Here is a 16,871-nt window from a genome sequence, read left to right on the forward strand (position 1 = left end):
AATGTGGTGTGTTGTGAAGCTGGGCTCCTCAACCACCAGGATCCCCCTTTCGAGTTTCCATAGGTCAGCACACAGCAAACATGCCGGATTCCTATGATGATAGCCTGGAATTTAGGCTGTGGGCATTGGATCCCAGCAATATTAATTTGGAGGAACAGTAGTGTCACTGGGAGGTCCCCTCACACTACATACAGGTGCCTATGCTGGGGGGGGACAGTATAGCGATTTTACCATTTGTCAGAGGAAGCAGCATTTCCATGGCATTTTCTAAAAGCTGAGAGAAATTTTGCTTCTTTCATCCTATGCATTTTAGAGAACCTTTCATTTTGCTCTGTTTTAATCTTTATGGTCAGTGAAAGTAATTTTTTTTTTTCAGTGAATGTTAGTTGACTGAAGAAAACTGCTTAAAAACAGTATTAATAAAAACTGCCTTGCATTACTTTGTGGTTATGAAACATGGCCATTAAGTAAACTTGGAAGCCTTTATTAATTTTTTTTTTTAAGCTAAGGCGCATTTAGGGCTAGAGCCTCAAGCTGCGAACAAATTTGGACTATGTAGATATAAAGTGCTTTAGCATCATAATACACATGGGTGGTAGTACCTATCTGAGAATAAGTAACATTAAGTAACATTAGTCTTCTCCTTAGGTGAAGCGTTACTTATTCGAAGTAGTGCAATATCATGACAACTCGTTGTGAAGGTATTCACAATATGAGATATAACCTAAAACGACGCTGCCTTAAAAATTTTCTGTTTATTCAGAAATGGTTGTGTATTATGATGCTAAAGGACTTTATATATACTTTTTTTTTTTAATTAAAGTTTCCTTGTTACTTGTATGAAATTTGTGCATTTGGAATGTTTTTGAAACCTTGCTTGAGTTCTTTTATATCTTTTTCCAGGCACTTGATTTCAGATTTTAGAAGACTGGCCTCAGAAAGACAGGAGAAAGAAGAAGAACTTAAGAATGAAATAAAAAGTCTAAAATTGTCATGGCAAGTTTTGTTTTGAAACATAATGATATTATAAGTCAGTTATTTTGATCACGTTATTCAGTTTTTTTTTGTTTTTTTTATGGTTCAAGAATTCTAGTTTAATTCAGTTTCATGGAGTGGGATTGGAATGTGTAGCAAAATTGAATGGATGCCAAAGTGAAATAGCATCATCAGTTCAAGAAGTTTTCTTCACCATAATCAGTGATTCTTTGGACAAAGATGTCTTTTGAGTAAAAAAGAGCATTGAAGTTCTGGAATGATATGATGAATGCATTTTAAAAAATAGTGATTCACATTCTATTGTCTTTTGGATTTACCCATCTGTGAGAGAAGTTTCTATGCATTGGCATACATGAAACTGAAGTGGCATAACAGATTGACAGCATGCATGATATTGTGTGTTATGCTCAGTGAAAGAGATGATAATTTCAAGGTCTTAATAAGATTAACAGAAAGTCACATGAGTTCAAATTGGTTTGGTCAAACAGTGTCTACACAGTTATAATGTGAATGACACCAGGGAATGTGCTAGGATTGTCCAGATCCGTCATTTGTAATCCATAATTATTAGGGAACAATCATTCCAGTATGAAATATTTACCACTAAAAATGAATTCCATTAAAAAAAAAAATGACAAAATTTGAATAGGGATTTTCAAGGGTAGGATTTTCTAATTTGTTTTCCTTGAAAACAAATTAGGGTTCGCTAATTTGTTTAATTTTAAAACTCAAGGGTAACACAACTGTAAAGGCTGTATTAGATTTGTTTAGAATGTGGGGGTAAAAAAAAAAAACAGTTTACCATTATTCATTAAATTCTTTACAGATTGTAATATTGAATATTTCACTTTGTTGGCTGAAGGAAGACATTGTGGGTTTTTAAGTATGAATTAATAGCGATTATGAAAATACAATAGCTGTGAGTTTTAAGTTAATATGATAATGCCAATTTTAATCAATCAAACACTGCATATAATCTTTACAAAAAAAGTGTTTTAAATTAAGATTTTGAATTAATAATTTTCACATTCAACTTTTTTAATTTGTGTACTCCCGTATGGTTTTCCTCATTAGCTTCTGGAATTCTGATCGAGGAGTTCATGAGTAATACTTTCATTCTTCTTTCTCTATTATTATTTTTTTAGCTTTCTTATTTTATTTTTTTAACATGCATTTTCATTTTTTTTATTCTTTTTATTTGTGTTCAAATTTTTTGATTATTTGAGGGCAAGATTAGGTCTTGTTATTCTTGCTTTTTCTTCAATGTTAATGTAATTTTATCCTCCCCCTCATTACTTTAACTTCCACTTCATTTGCAGTTCAGTTTTTTTTCTGAGTTGTGGAATGAAATTGCTTAACATAATTCTGGTACTTTTAACTCTATTTCCATTAGGAATCTTTCCACAAATACCTTGATTTCCATTGATTACATATCAATTAGCTTGAAGTGGTCACTTGGAAAGGGGCTAGAAATTTCCATTTTCTGCTAATATTCAAATGTGTTCCTTCTGAATATTAGCAGATCTCAGATATTGAGGCATTTCCTAGTTTTAAAGAATGAGTTTAGATTAACCTATTGAGAGAATCAGAATAATAGTGGAACAATAACACTGAGTTTAAGTGTGATACAGATTTAATGAACATGCTCAGTACAATAATCAGCTTTATGACAACTGAGTTTACAGCAGATCAGTGTTGTATTAATGGGACATCAATTATCTGAAATGCAGATGGGAAAGAGGCCATCTAGTTAGGAGATACACCTAATAGTGACCACTTCTTGGAGAACCTCCATCAGAGCTTTTCAATCTTTCTCAATGTTTGTTCAGTTTTTGGTCTGCCAGCAACTTAAACCATATTGTGCCAATTGTCTAAGTGTGTATGTGTGCTCAAGGGCCAATTTGCATGTTGTGTGGGCTGAAAAACCCCAGAATAACTTGTGGAAAAACCTCTACTTCTGCCTGCTTTAGGAAGTATATAGAAATTCCTCCAAGAGAAATTCTAGCTGAAGTGTGTCCTATGACAGGACAATTTGAATCCAAACCTCTTCAAATGAGTGACAAGTTGTAAACCATTATCCTGTCATGGTAGATATAACCTTTTCTGTGACTATCAACCTTTTCTAAACAGTTGAATATTCATCTACTCCTGAAAAATACTCATCTGCTCTAGATGAAAGGATTAATTTAAAATGACTTATTGTTAAACAGATAAGAATACACATTATGATTTATTTCCAACTATGTGTATTATAATCTCAATGTGTTAGCAAAGCAAATGTGCTTTGCTAACACATTTATCCATGGAATTAACTAGTAGTTCCCTGGATAAATTCCAAGTCCCCCATTCTAATTCAGACAGACTAATTCTCTGCACCGCTATTATCTTCACTACTACATAAGTAGCATGTTGAAACTCATCTTAGTTTTAGTGACATGGGCTATCAAGATAGCTAGAAAATATTAGCCCCTGTTTCATCACCTGAAGTCATCACTTGTAAACACAGCTTAAATGTGGCAATACACAATAAAAAAGAAAAAAATTAAAAAGCTAATTATGGCATTGTCAGAGACTTGTCAGCCCATCTATCCACCCAAGGGTGTCCTGTTTACAATGGTTGAATAGCTGATTAGTGTAATAATTAGGGCATTTTGCAGTTCTCTAGCATGCAAATTATCATAAACAGCTTTTTTTTTCTGAATTTTAAAGTCCTTCAACTCAAGTTATTTGTAATATTTAGCATTTAGAGTTTAACTAATGCTAAAAGGAAAGTTTCCTTACACTAACCTTTTCTTATCCTTTTTTTTCACTGCTTAGTCAATAGGTGGCATTGATTATGCAACCACATGGCTGGATTGGAAACTTGGTAGAAAAGCTAATCCTCCAGGGCAAAAATGAGAAAGCCATGAGTATCAATAGTTACTTTGTGCAACCAGACGTAACCCAGACAAGGACATATGATCAAACATTACTAAGTAGCCAAACAGAAGAAAACTGATATCAAGACATGCCTGGCTCTACCATTCCTAATCATGCATTCGTCCGGTGAAACTCCTGTAAGCAAACTGTCACTTTTCAGGATTCAAAAACCTCATTGGAACAACTAATTCAAATCACTGAAAGGGAATACCCAGTGTCAACTGCTTTGGAGGACTACCAGTTATTATAAACTCCAAATACATCATTAAACAAATCAATGAGTAGTTCCAGAGTGGGATCTCCTTGTTTTAGAAGAGGAAATTCTAATTGAAGTCATAGGTGTGATTGAAGTCACTACAATCTCAACTAAGCTTCAGGATAAATAATTCCCACATGCAATGTAATTCTCAATTTAACTCACCATAGCATTTTACATTCATCAAATCTGGATACTTTATTCACAACATCAGACCATACATCTTCCTCCTTATAGAGGAATTACTCTTTCTGCAAAATGCAGATGCACAGAACACAGCTGCCAAGATTGCAGTGCCTCCCACATCAAATGCCCAAACTCTAAAATGATCACCTCCTTCCATTCAAAGATGTATGATTAATGTAAATATGAAACATTCATCCAAATATAAAGTATAACATAATGTATCTACTATGAGTCTCAACAAAGTATAATTCCAAACAGCACCAGAAAACCAATATACTTATCGTTGCTGACTATATTGTCAGGAAAACAGGAAATATATTGTGCAAGGAGGATAGGTAGAATAGAATAAGTAGAAAGTAGATGACATTGTAAAGCAGATATCTTTTCAAGGCACAAAAGGTGATATTGTTGTATCATGTTTGCACTAATAATATTAAGAGTGGGAAATCTGAGAACTTACTTTACAAGTACAGAGCAACATTGGTAAAAAGTCCTGAGTTAGGATTGAATTTGAAAGTGCCTGCAGTTCTGCATGTTGAAAGCCTTTTCAATCAATTTGGCCCTGGAGAGAACATTCAAAACTCATGGAGCGGAGTTTCTTCTCAGCGATGGTGTGCTTTTTAACACTGTGATAAGTGGGTTGGAAAACTATTAATCTTTGTGGCATTTGATGTGGGAATCCCTGAACTCTTGGCAGTTAGCATTAGTAGAGGCATTTGATGCAAGAAAGCAAGCTTATGCAGCATCAGCCAAAAAAAAAAAAAAACCCACTTCCATTTCACCCCTCTGTTCGTTCAAAATACCTGTCTAGCTGAGCCTTAAACTTATTTAGGCTATCAACCTCCACCACAAGGGATGGAAGTCTGTTCCACCAACCAACCACCCGCTGGCTAAAGGCAAATTTCCGCACGTCTATCCTACATCTGTCTTTCCTCAATTTGAATTTATGCCCTCTCAGGTGATTTTTTTGAGCTAGAGGAAGAATCCCATCAGCATTGAGCATGCTTAAACCATTCAAGGCTTTATACACCTCTATCAGATCACCTCGCTGGTGCCTAGTCTCCAGACACTGTAATATGCAAAACTTAAGCCTTTCTTCGTAAGAGCACCCCTTTGTTCCATTCACTAATCTTGTTGCTCTTCTCTGTACTCGTTCCAGCAGCTCTACATCCTTCTTGAAATGAGGCCTCCAGACCTGTATACGGTACTCTAGGTGTGGCCTGACCATTGCCTTATACAATGGAATAATCACCTCCTTATCCCTGCTGGAAAAATTCCTGTATATCATTGACAATACTCCATGAGCTACTCTTGCAAGCCCGTCTGCACTGCTCAGAGAACTTCATATCTGCCTGCACAACCACCCCCAAGTCCCTTTCTTTCTCTACCACTGTCAATGTAGTACCACAGAGTTGATACATTGCTCTGGGGTTGCTGTTTCCCATATGTAGTACTTTACATTTGTCAATGTTAAACTTCATTTGCCACCTCTCAGCCCATCTGCTCAACCTTTCCAGATCCTGTTGCAGCAGCATAGTGTCAGTAGTGTCCTTGACAACCCTGCCAACCTTTGTATTGTCTGCAAACTTAGACATTAAGCTTGATATACCATCATCAATATCATTTATAAATACAGAAAACAATAATGGACCCAACACTGAGCCCTGAGGGACTCCACTAATAACATTAGTCCACGATGAGCAGTGTCCATTGATTACCACTCTCTGTCTTCTCCCCCTCAACCACCCCTTTATCCATAGCAGCAATTTGCCTCCAATATCACACTGCTCCAATTTGTGTAGCAGTCTTCCATGTGCAACAGTATCAAAAGCCTTTCTAAGATCCAAGTATATAATATCAAAGTTATTCCCTGCATCCAGTTCTTTTGTGACTGCATCATAGTATCCAATCAAGTTGGTCAGGCAAGACTTCCCCTTAACAAAACCATGCTGTGTCTGAGCTATAACTGAAATCTTGTCTAAATGATCCTGCAGTGCTTCTTTAACCAGTGTCTCCATTAATTTTCCTGGAACAGAAGTTAATCTCACAGGTCTATAATTACTTGTGTCAGCCTTTGATCCTCCTTTGTGAATTGGGGTCACATTTGCACATCTCCAGTCTATGGGTACCTCCCCTGAGTCCAAGGAAGCTCTCATAATTATGGCTAAGGGTTTGCTTACTTCCTTTGCTGCCTCCTTTAATATAACTGGATAGATCCCATCCACCCCAGGTGCCTTTCTTGTGTTTATCTTCAACAGTTTCTCCTCCACTTTACTTCCAGTTATTTCAAGATTCTGTAGCTTACAGCTAGAGTTGAATACAGCTCTGGCATTCCCCTTGCTGAATAACTCCTCATGTGTGAATGTCGATGCAAAATATTCATTTAGTTTGTTAGCTACCTGAGCAGGATCATCAACAGTTGACCCGTCAATATCAAGTGGACCAATCTGATTCATCCCCTTCCTTCTAGAGTTTATATAAGTAAAGAACTCTTTGCTGTTTTTCTTTGCATCCCTTGCCAAGGATTTCTCGTAATCTACCTTCGCCTGCCTAACCTCCTTTGTAACTTGGTTGCATATCAACTTGTATCTATCATAGGCTTCTGTGTCATGTGTTAATTTGTAAGTATCCCATGCATTTTCTTCTCTGCCATATGCCTCATTAGTTCATCTGACATCCATTTTGGCCTAAACCCTGAACAATATTTCTTAGTTGGTATGTAAAGCCTAGTAGCTTCCAAGATAAGTTCTTTGAATGCTTCCCATTTTGAATTTGCTGTTGGTAACATCATCAGTTGGTCCCACTGTATAGAATTTAAATACTGTCTCAGTCCATCGTAGTCGCCTTTACGGAAGCAATAACCCTTCCCTTTACCCCTAATGGTAGTTACCTCTTTGAGTAAATCCCACTTCAGCACACTGTGATCACTGCCACCTAGTGGTTCATTTATCTGCAGATTCTTAATGCATGAAGAATCACTGCTGATAATCAAATCAAGAGTATTACTCCCTCTAGTTGCCTCCCGAACATGCTGATGTAGAAAACAATCATCCAATAAATCCACAAAAGCCCTGCTAGTGTGTGAGTAACCAGCCCCCAAATTCCAGTCGATATCTGGGAAATTAAAATCTCCCATTATAAGACTCTCTTATTTACTGGCCCACTATTTCCCTGTACAGTTCCTTATTATACTCATCAGAGTCATTAGGCCTATAGCACACTCCTACTCTCAATTTTGATCTCCCAATGCTTATGTCACACCAAACTGACTCAACACTGCACTGTCCAGCGATGTCGACTGGCTTCACTTCCTTGGTTTTTATGTGTTAACTAATAGCATAACCCCTCCCCCTTCCTATCCTGTCTATCCTTTCTGTAGACGTTGTACTCCCCAAATTGCAGTTCTGCATCCCTTATATCTGTGTGACACCACGTTTCTGATATCCCAACAATATCTGCCTTTGATGTTTTGAGCAACACCTCAAATTCATCAAATTTATTTACTAAACTCCTAGCATTGGTGTACACGCAAGTATACCTGCACCTGTTTCTATTCTTAGCTACCCTAACACAACCCATGTGTTTACTTGTACCGCAATGGCTCCCAGCAGTCTCTGAAATACCATACATCTTGTTTTTCAGGCTTCTGCTCATTCTAATAGAAGTAGTGCAAGAATCTCTTTCACCTCTGCCAGTGGCTACTGTCAATCTATTGGTTTTTGTCTCCCCCCCAAGCTAGCAGTTTTCCGACCCACCTAACACTGCCTCGATTCATCTAACAATGCCAGTTGTATTCTGTGGATCTGCATTTTGAAGAGATGAAAGTGATTCTTGCATTGCTCCTACTCTTAGTACATGGAGCTGCCTGAAAAGCAAGGTGGCTGGGATTTCAGGCCTTGCTATGGATCATCATAAAACAAATGAATACATGGGCTGTGTTAGGGTACCTAATAGTAAGAACATGTGCATGTATACTTATACACTAATGCTGAGCATTGTAAATAAATTTAATGAATTTAAAATACTGATTAAGTCATTAAAATCAGACATTGTAGGAATAGCAGAGATATGGTATCACTCAGATGTAAGTAGTAGTAGTGGCATGTGATGCAAGAAAGCAAGTGTTATGAGTTTATGCAGAATCAGCCAAAAAAAATGTACAAAACAATTCCCTCTAAATGTTTGTCCAGTTCCTCCTTAAATTTATTTAACCTATCAACTTCCACAACAATAGATGGAAGTTTGTTCCAGCGATTAACCATCCGCTGGCTAAAGGCAAATTTCAGCACATCTATTCTACACCTGTCTTGCTTCAATTTGAATTTATGCCCCCTTAGGTTCATAATCTGAACAAGTGGAAGAATCCCATCAGAATTCAGCGTGTTCAACCCATTCAAGACCTTATACACCTCAATCAGATCACCTAGCAGATGCCTAGTCTCCAGCCGCTGCAAGTTGCAGAACTTAAGCCTCTCTTGGTAAGAGGATCGTTTCATTCCCCTAACCAATCTTATTGCCCATCTCTGTACACGCTCCAGCAAATCTACATCCTTCCTAAAATGAGGCCTCCAGACCTGTATGCAGTACTCAAGGTGTGGCCTGACCATTGCCTTATACAGAGGGACAATCACTTTTTCCCCTGCTAGCAAAATTCCTGTATATCATTGATAAAACCCCATGACCTGCCCTGGCAGCCTGTCTGCATTTCTCAGAAAACTTCATATCTGACTGCATAATTACTCCCAGGTCATTTTCATTTTCTACCACCTTAAGTGTAGTACCACACAGTTGGTACGTTTCTCTGGGGTTACTTCTACCCATATGCAGCAACTTTGCATTTGCCAATGTTAAACTTCAGTTGCCACTTCTCAGCCCATTTGCCTAACTTTACTAGATCCTGTTGCAGTAGCATACTGTCTTTAATGTCATTAACAACCCTGCCAACCTTTGTATCATCTGCAAACTTTCAACACTAAGCCTGAAATACCTTCATCAATATCATTGATAAATATACAAAACAACAGTGGACCCAACACCGAACCCTATGGCACTCCACTAATAACATTAGTCCATGAAGAGCAGCACCCATTGATTACCACCCTCTGTCTTCTCCTACTCAACCATCCTTTTATCCATTTTAGCAACTTACTCTTAATACCATTCTGCTCCAATTTGTACAGTAGTCTTCCATGCGCAACAGTGTCAAAAGCTTTTCTGAAATCCAAGTATATGATATCAAAATTATTTTTTGCATCCAGTTCCTCTGTAACCACATAATATCCAATCAAATTTGTCAGACAAGACTTTCCCTTAACAAACCCATGCTGTGTCTGAATTATTGCTGCAGTCTTGTCTAGATGATCCTGCAATGCAACTATAACCAGTGACTCCATTATTTTACCCAGAACAGAAGTTAAACTGACTGGTCTGTAATTACCTATGTCTCCCTTTGATATTTCATTGTGGATTGGGGTCACATTTGCACATTTCCAGTCCATGGGTACCCCCCCCCCTGGGTCCAAGGATGCTCTAATAATTATGGCTAAGGGTTTGCTTACTTCCTTTGCTGCTTCCTTTAATATAACTGGATAGATCCCATCCACCCCAAGTGCCTTTATGTTTAACTTCAACAATTTCTCCTCCACTTTGTTCTCAGTTATTACAAAATCATTAAGCACCCTGCTACAATTTGATAACCTTCTGGCATTTTCAAACCTTAACTCCTCATGTGTAGATGCAAAATACTCATTCAGTTTGTTTGCCATCTGTGCAGTATCAGCAACAGTTGAACCATCGATATCAAATGGACCAATCAGATTCATCCCCTTCCTTTTAGAGTTTATATAAGTAAAGAAATCCTTGTTGTTTTTCTTAGCATCCTTTGCCAAAGATTTCTCATCTGCCTTTGTCTGCCTAACCTCCTTTGTGACTTGATTACAGACTAGCTTATATCTGCCATAGGCTTCTGTGTTGCCTGATAATTTATATGAATTCCATGCATTTTTCGTCTCTGCCACGAGTCTCATTAGTTCCTTTGACAACCATTTAGGCCTAAACCTTGAACAATATTTCTTAATAGGTATGAAACTTTTAGTAGCTTCCACAATTAATTCCTTGAATGCTTCCCACTTAGAATTTGCTGTTGGTAACATTATCATTTGATCCCACTGTACAGAATTTAAAAACTGTCTGAGACCACTGTAGTTAGCAATTCAAGATGTAAGTGATGCTTACATCTTGAATTTGAATATGAGGAGTACAATGTATACAGGAAAGACAGACAGGACAGGAGAGATGGAGTAGTTATGCTCTTAGTTAAGAACAATATTAAATCTAAGGCAGTGCTTCTAGTTGAATTGGGTGACGATTGCAATGTTGAGTCAATTTGGTGTTGATATAAGCACTGGGAAAAAAAATTGAGAGTAGGTGTGTGTTATAGGCCTAATGACTGTAATGAGTATATCAAACAGCTATACAGGCAAATAGTTTGCCAGCAAATGAGTGTCTCATAATGAGGGATTTTAACTTTTCAGTTGTTGGCTGGAATTTGTTTGTTGGTCACACACTAGGAAGACTTTTGTGGATTTCTTGGATGACTGGTTTTTACAGTAGCATGTTAAAGAAACAGCAAGAGGAAGCAATGCTCTTGATCTGGTTATCAACAGTTATTCTTCATGCATTAAGAATCTGCAGGTAAAAGATTTGCTGGGCGGCAGCAATCACAGTGGAATTTAATTAAAGACATAGCTACTGTCAAGGGTAAAGGAAAATGATGGGATTCTTCCTCTTGCTCAGAATAATCACCTGAGAGGGCATAAATTCAGATTGAGGAAAGACTGAAGTAGGATAGATGTGCGGAAATTTGCCTTTAGCCAGCGGGTAGTTGGTTGGTGGAACAGACTTCCATCCCTTGTTGTGGAAGTGATGGCCTTAATAAATTTAAGGCTCAGCTGGACAGGTATTTTGAACGAACTGAGGGGTGAAATGGAAGTGGGTTTTTTTTTTTTTTTGGGTGATGCTGCATAAGCTAGCTTTCTTGCATCATATGCCTCTGCTAATGCTAAAAGGCTTTTGTTTTTGTATGGGTGACTACAGAGGTCTCAGACAGTTCTTAAATTGTATGCAGTGGGACCAACTGATGATTTTTCCAACAGCAAATTCAAAATGGGAAGTATTCAGGGAAGTAATCAAAGAAGCTCCTAGGCTTTTCATACCAACAAAGAAATATTGTTCAGATGAACTATTGAGATGCATGGCAGAGAAATGCATGCATGTATATAAATTATCAGTTAATACAGAAGTCCATGGTTGATATAAATTTGTAATCAAGTCACAAAGGAGATTAGGCAAACTAAGGCAGATTATGAGAAATCTTTGTTAAAGAATGCAAAGAGAAACAGCAAAGACTTCTAAGTTTATATTAATAGTAGAATTTGTAAAATAATAAGAGGAGTTTACCTCAATATAGTACGTAGAACACTTCTGTATGATACCCTCCAGAAATTAAAACGGAAAAAACAAAAAAATTGACAACTTACCAGTACAATAGAGTAAAATATAAGGAATTTTCATTCCTGTGATCACGACATACGGTCAAAGCGTTGTCAGCTTCAGGAAGGAAAATCGTTTAGAATATTTTCGTTAGATTCTTTTAATTGCGTTAATTTGATTTTTAATTGTTTTAAATTGATTTGAATTTTGATAAATTTGTTTTTTTAATTATTTATATTTTACTCTATTGTACCAGTAAGTTGTTGATTTTTTTCGTTTTTTCTGTTTTAATTTCTGGAGGGTATCATACGGAAGTGTTCTAAGTGCTATACTGAGTAAACTCCTCTTATTTTACAAATATTATTATCAACGTAGAACGTATTGAGTATTACAGCTCTGATTCATACTATCTAATTAATAGTAGAAAGAAGGGGCTGAATCATATTTGGCCACTTGATGTCTATGGGTTAACCGTTGATGACCCTGCTCAAGTTGTGCACAAATTGAATAGGTATTTTGCATCTATATTGCCACATGAGTAAATTCTTTGGGGCAGGGGATTGCCTGAAGTTTATCAAAATAACAAGGCGCTAAATGACTTTGTGATAACTAAAAGGAAAGTGGAGGAGAAATTGTTGAGGAAGGATATAAAAAAGGCACCTTAAGCAGATGGAATCTATCCAATTATATTAACGGAGGCAAGCAAACCCTAGCCATAATTATGAGAGCATCCTTGGATTCAGGGGAGTCTCTATGGACTGGAGATGTGCGAATATATCCACAATTCATAAAGGGTAATCAAAAGATGACATGGGAAATTACAGATATGTTAGCTTAATGTCTGTTCAAGAGAAAATAATGGAATCGCACTTCAAGAAGTAATGCAAGACCATCTGTATGGGCAATTATACCACAATCACAGCATGGATTTGTTAAGGGGCTGTTGTGTCTAACCAATCTGATAAATTACTATGATGCACTGACCAAGGAACTGGATGCAAAAAAAAAAAAAAATAATTTTGACATCATACACTTGGATTTCAGGAGTTCTTTTGATACTGTTGCACATAAAAACTACTATATAACTAGAGCAATGTGGCATTTAGGGCAAGTTACTGCTATGGATAAAGGGATGGTTAAGTGGAAGAAGACAGAGTGGTTGTCAGTGGGCACTGCTCTTCATGGACTGATGTTATTAGTGAAGTTCCCCAGAGTTCAGTGCTGAGTCCATTGTTTTCAATATTTATCAATGATATTGATGGGCTATCAGGCGTGATGTCAAAAGATTGGCACAGTGGTTAATGACAGTCATCAGAGTAAGTTACTACAACAAGTACGAAAATTGCGACAATGGGCTGAGAAATTGCAGTTTAACACTGACAAATGCAAAATACTCCACATGGATAGCAGTAACCCCAAAGTAACTTATTAACTGTGTGGTACTGCACTCATGGTAGTGGAGAATAACAAAGACCTAGGGGTAAATTGTGAAGACACACATGTGATCCTTAGAAGAATCACAATAGGGGAAAAACAAACCTTGACATGCTGCTGTAAGTGCCCATACTCTTGGCATTTAAAATACCTAACTGGATTTGGAATGTATGGGTGAACCTTACGATAAAGGCAGTCAGCTTTAACTGATGTTAGGTGATTTAGGGTACTAAAGATGAGAATCATGTTCTTTGAAGGGGCAAGAACACCATCCTGATTGGTCATTCCTTTAGTGTTGATAATGTTTGTGCTTTAAGTGCTTCAGTAGCATCTTCATGGGAACTTTAAGGAGGCCTCATTCTGAAATGATTCCATAAAGGTGCATAAAGTTCTCTGTGGGTCTATTGAAATGGGAAGAATTCCATAGTTCTTTTGCTTCAAGAGCTACATTGAGGGGATCTCCACAAGAAGATCCCCTCAATGTAGTCATCTGACCATTTTAGGGGCACTTGCTACAACCTCTGTATGATGGTGGTATGCAGTCCAAAGGTATTCTCTTTGGGAAGCAAATTTTTGGTCCACTTCTGGAATTCAAAATTGTGCTGTGGTGGGCTGAAGCTCCAAGGGTGAAGGAGGAAGCTTTGGTGTGGCTGAAGTGTTGTTCACAAATTTAGGCCTACTGATAAATGTTAAATTATATTTAGTAAAGGTCTGCTGACTGATGGGTGGTTTGATTGTTTCCTAGTGTGATGTAAATAATATTAGCCATTTGGGATGTTCAAGATAGAGATTATATTTTTTTCACATATTAGAATGTTGGTTGTCTCCTAATCAGGAGTAGAGGTTCATTTGCATCAGTGTATAGGCTATGAATTGAGTGCATATGAAAGGTGTCCAAAGAGATGCTTATATTGCTGTGATGGATTGGATCATGCCAGTAGAGATTTGGTCTTGCTGAGTTATAGGCGCCTCTGTAGCAAGGTGGGAAGGAGCAGCAGTGCGTAGCACACGCGTCTTGATTAGACCGGGGTTCGAGCCTGTCACCACCAAATACGGAGGATGCGGAAAGGTCAGGGAATGACCATCGCATTTCCCGGAGCAATATGGCCTTAGTTGCTAATGCTCCTAAAAACCAAATAACAAACAAACAAACAAACAACTGAGTTATATATACTGGTGCTCTGTAGGCAAGCTTGGATCTGATTGAGACACATGGCAGATCATTCTCTACTCTGTGCAGTCAGAGTAGAGTGAGGTGATCAGTTCCCCACTTGCATGAGAGGATGTTTAACTCTTTCAAATAGGCAGTTCAGTGTGTTCCAGGAAGTTCAATTTATGGTATAGAGACAGCTAAAATGATTCAATGAATATTGCTGGGTCAACTCCGTTGAGCAGTTGTTCTGCTAGTGGTTTGTGATTATGAACAGAGTAGGACTCTGTACTTGATCCCTGAGGGACACTTTTCTCCTGTAAAAAAAAAAAAAAAAAAAAAAAAAAAAGAACATTGCATAATGCTATTTTAAAGTATACTTTGAAAGATGGACACGTGATCTGTGATGGTGAAATTAAGAATTTCAAGCTTCCAGGTAATATCGCAGGCTTTGTTGATGTCAAAACACCTGTTAACTAGTTCTGATCAAGCAAAAACATTTCTCATTGACTCTTACACACGATATCTATTGTGGTTCTGTTTCATTTGATGCCATTCTGGGACTGCCTGTAGGAAGTTTCAATCTTCTGGATACCGTGTCTTGGTTAATCATTTTGTCCAAAATCTTGATGCCCCTTCTCATGCTTGTTTGTAATGAATGAAGTTGGCTGTAGGTGGGTTGTGGCAGAGGTGGTTTTGGGTTCTAATTTGTTCACTAAGTTTTTAGGTATATCAGTAGTATTTTTTGCAGATGTTTTTGGTATGGACCTGTTAGCAGCTCTAGCAATTTATTTTTAACCTTATTTTTGTCCATTATTTTGTCAAAACTTCAGAAGTTTTCACTTTCTGGATTTCTATTAGAAAAATTAGGAATTTTGCCTGGTAACATTATAATTGGAAAGTGGTTGCTGTGGAGAAGATGGAGTGGATGCATTCTGGTTGAGCAAAGGAAACAAACTTGGAGAATACATGGATAGTCAATTGCATTATGGGTATCAAATGGGAGTTGGAAGCATGTAGGTGCTTCATCATTAAAGAGGAAGATTATTGTCGTCTATAAGTTACTGAATATGTTTTCCCCTGCCTCTCTGTAGTTGTTGCCCATGGTAGTATGTGATGACAAAGGTCTCTTAGGAGCAAGTATAGTGAGATTAATTGTGATATTAGACTGTAATTATTGCACATCCATAGTTTAGCCGATATGTATAGATAGATAACAGAGTTGTGTATATCTTTAAAATAGTCCTCTTGGGTTGGGAAAGTTCTGACTCATAATAACTGCAATGCAGTGTTGAGTCAGACCACACCAACTGTATAACTGAAATTTTATTAAAATAATAATAATATAAGAATGGATAAAATTTTGTAAAAATAAAATGATAAAATAAAATACACTGATTGTACAATAAAAGCAATAAAATAATCTATATATAAAAGAATATTTTGCTTTCTTCACGTGCACACGTTTTGCTCTCCGCAAAGTGGGGCTAACTGCTATTGTGTCATACTACAACAAAGTGATTGACAGGTCTGTCTCAAAGATGCTTTTACGAACTCTTAATTTTTTTACAGTCTTTAAATTTTTCTCTATATATAAAAGAATATTTATAGTGCTTTTAATTTTTAGAGTTCTACATGTCTCAAGGCAATGATTAAATTTTTTTCCACAGTTTCTTCAGCTATTAGCAATGTTGTTAATAATGGCAGTAATAGAAAAGAGAAAGATTGTATCAGAAAAGCTGAGAAGAAAAGGAAAGATCTTGATTATGAAGCAGCACTTTAAAATCCTGATATTAAAGAAAACAAAGCGATTATTGAAAAATATGAAAATAATAAGTTAAACGCTTCACAATTAAGAAAGGAAAGATACAAAAAATGAAAAACTACTTTTATATCACGAGACTACGTGTAGTGGAAATAAGGAAGAAATGTTTGGTTTGTGAACACGTCATAAGTGACAGAGCTGGATTGTATATATTCAAATGAAGGGGAATATAACTTCATTTTTCAATGAACACAGTTTCCCGTGAAATTTGCCTTTAGTATGACAATAAACTTCATCCAAGATTGATGTTGACTTAACATCATGTTTTTCGCATGGGCAATTGAAGGCAGCTAAAAATCTTTGTATTAATGGAAAACTTATTCTCTTCATAATGATGGACTGCACCATAGAAATTTCATGTAATCCCACAAGCCTCTCCAGTTCACCTGATCTTCCTATGGAAATTACCAATGATACTTCACTCCTCAAAAACGTGTTCATAAAATGTCTTATACTTGACCAAGTTGCCCAGAGTAATGCTTATTTTAAAAGTCAGCAGATCGGGAAAGTGGATCTGACCTTTACAAAAAAGTGAAAAATTGCAGGAGAAATACTAGAAAGCAATGTACCATTATTTTTGCAATGCTATGGTAAATATATAACAAAAGAAGATA

General features: G+C 37.0%; 1 protein-coding gene across 1 annotated transcript in view; it reads left to right on the forward strand.

Annotated features, from left to right (window-relative positions):
• The window catches only part of dgt6 (dim gamma-tubulin 6), an 80,566-nt gene that overhangs the window by 63,525 nt on the left and 170 nt on the right, over window positions 1–16,871 (forward strand). Inside the window, exon 5 of the mRNA XM_090389951.1 lies at window positions 904–996. Coding sequence (XP_090246077.1) covers window positions 904–996 — 93 coding nt within the window. The remainder of the gene's footprint in view (window positions 1–903; window positions 997–16,871) is intronic.

This window comes from Mastigoproctus giganteus, chromosome 2, assembly GCF_048544385.1.
Source record: "Mastigoproctus giganteus isolate SK-2022 chromosome 2, ASM4854438v1, whole genome shotgun sequence".
In the NCBI taxonomy this organism is placed as follows: domain Eukaryota; kingdom Metazoa; phylum Arthropoda; class Arachnida; order Uropygi; family Thelyphonidae; genus Mastigoproctus; species Mastigoproctus giganteus.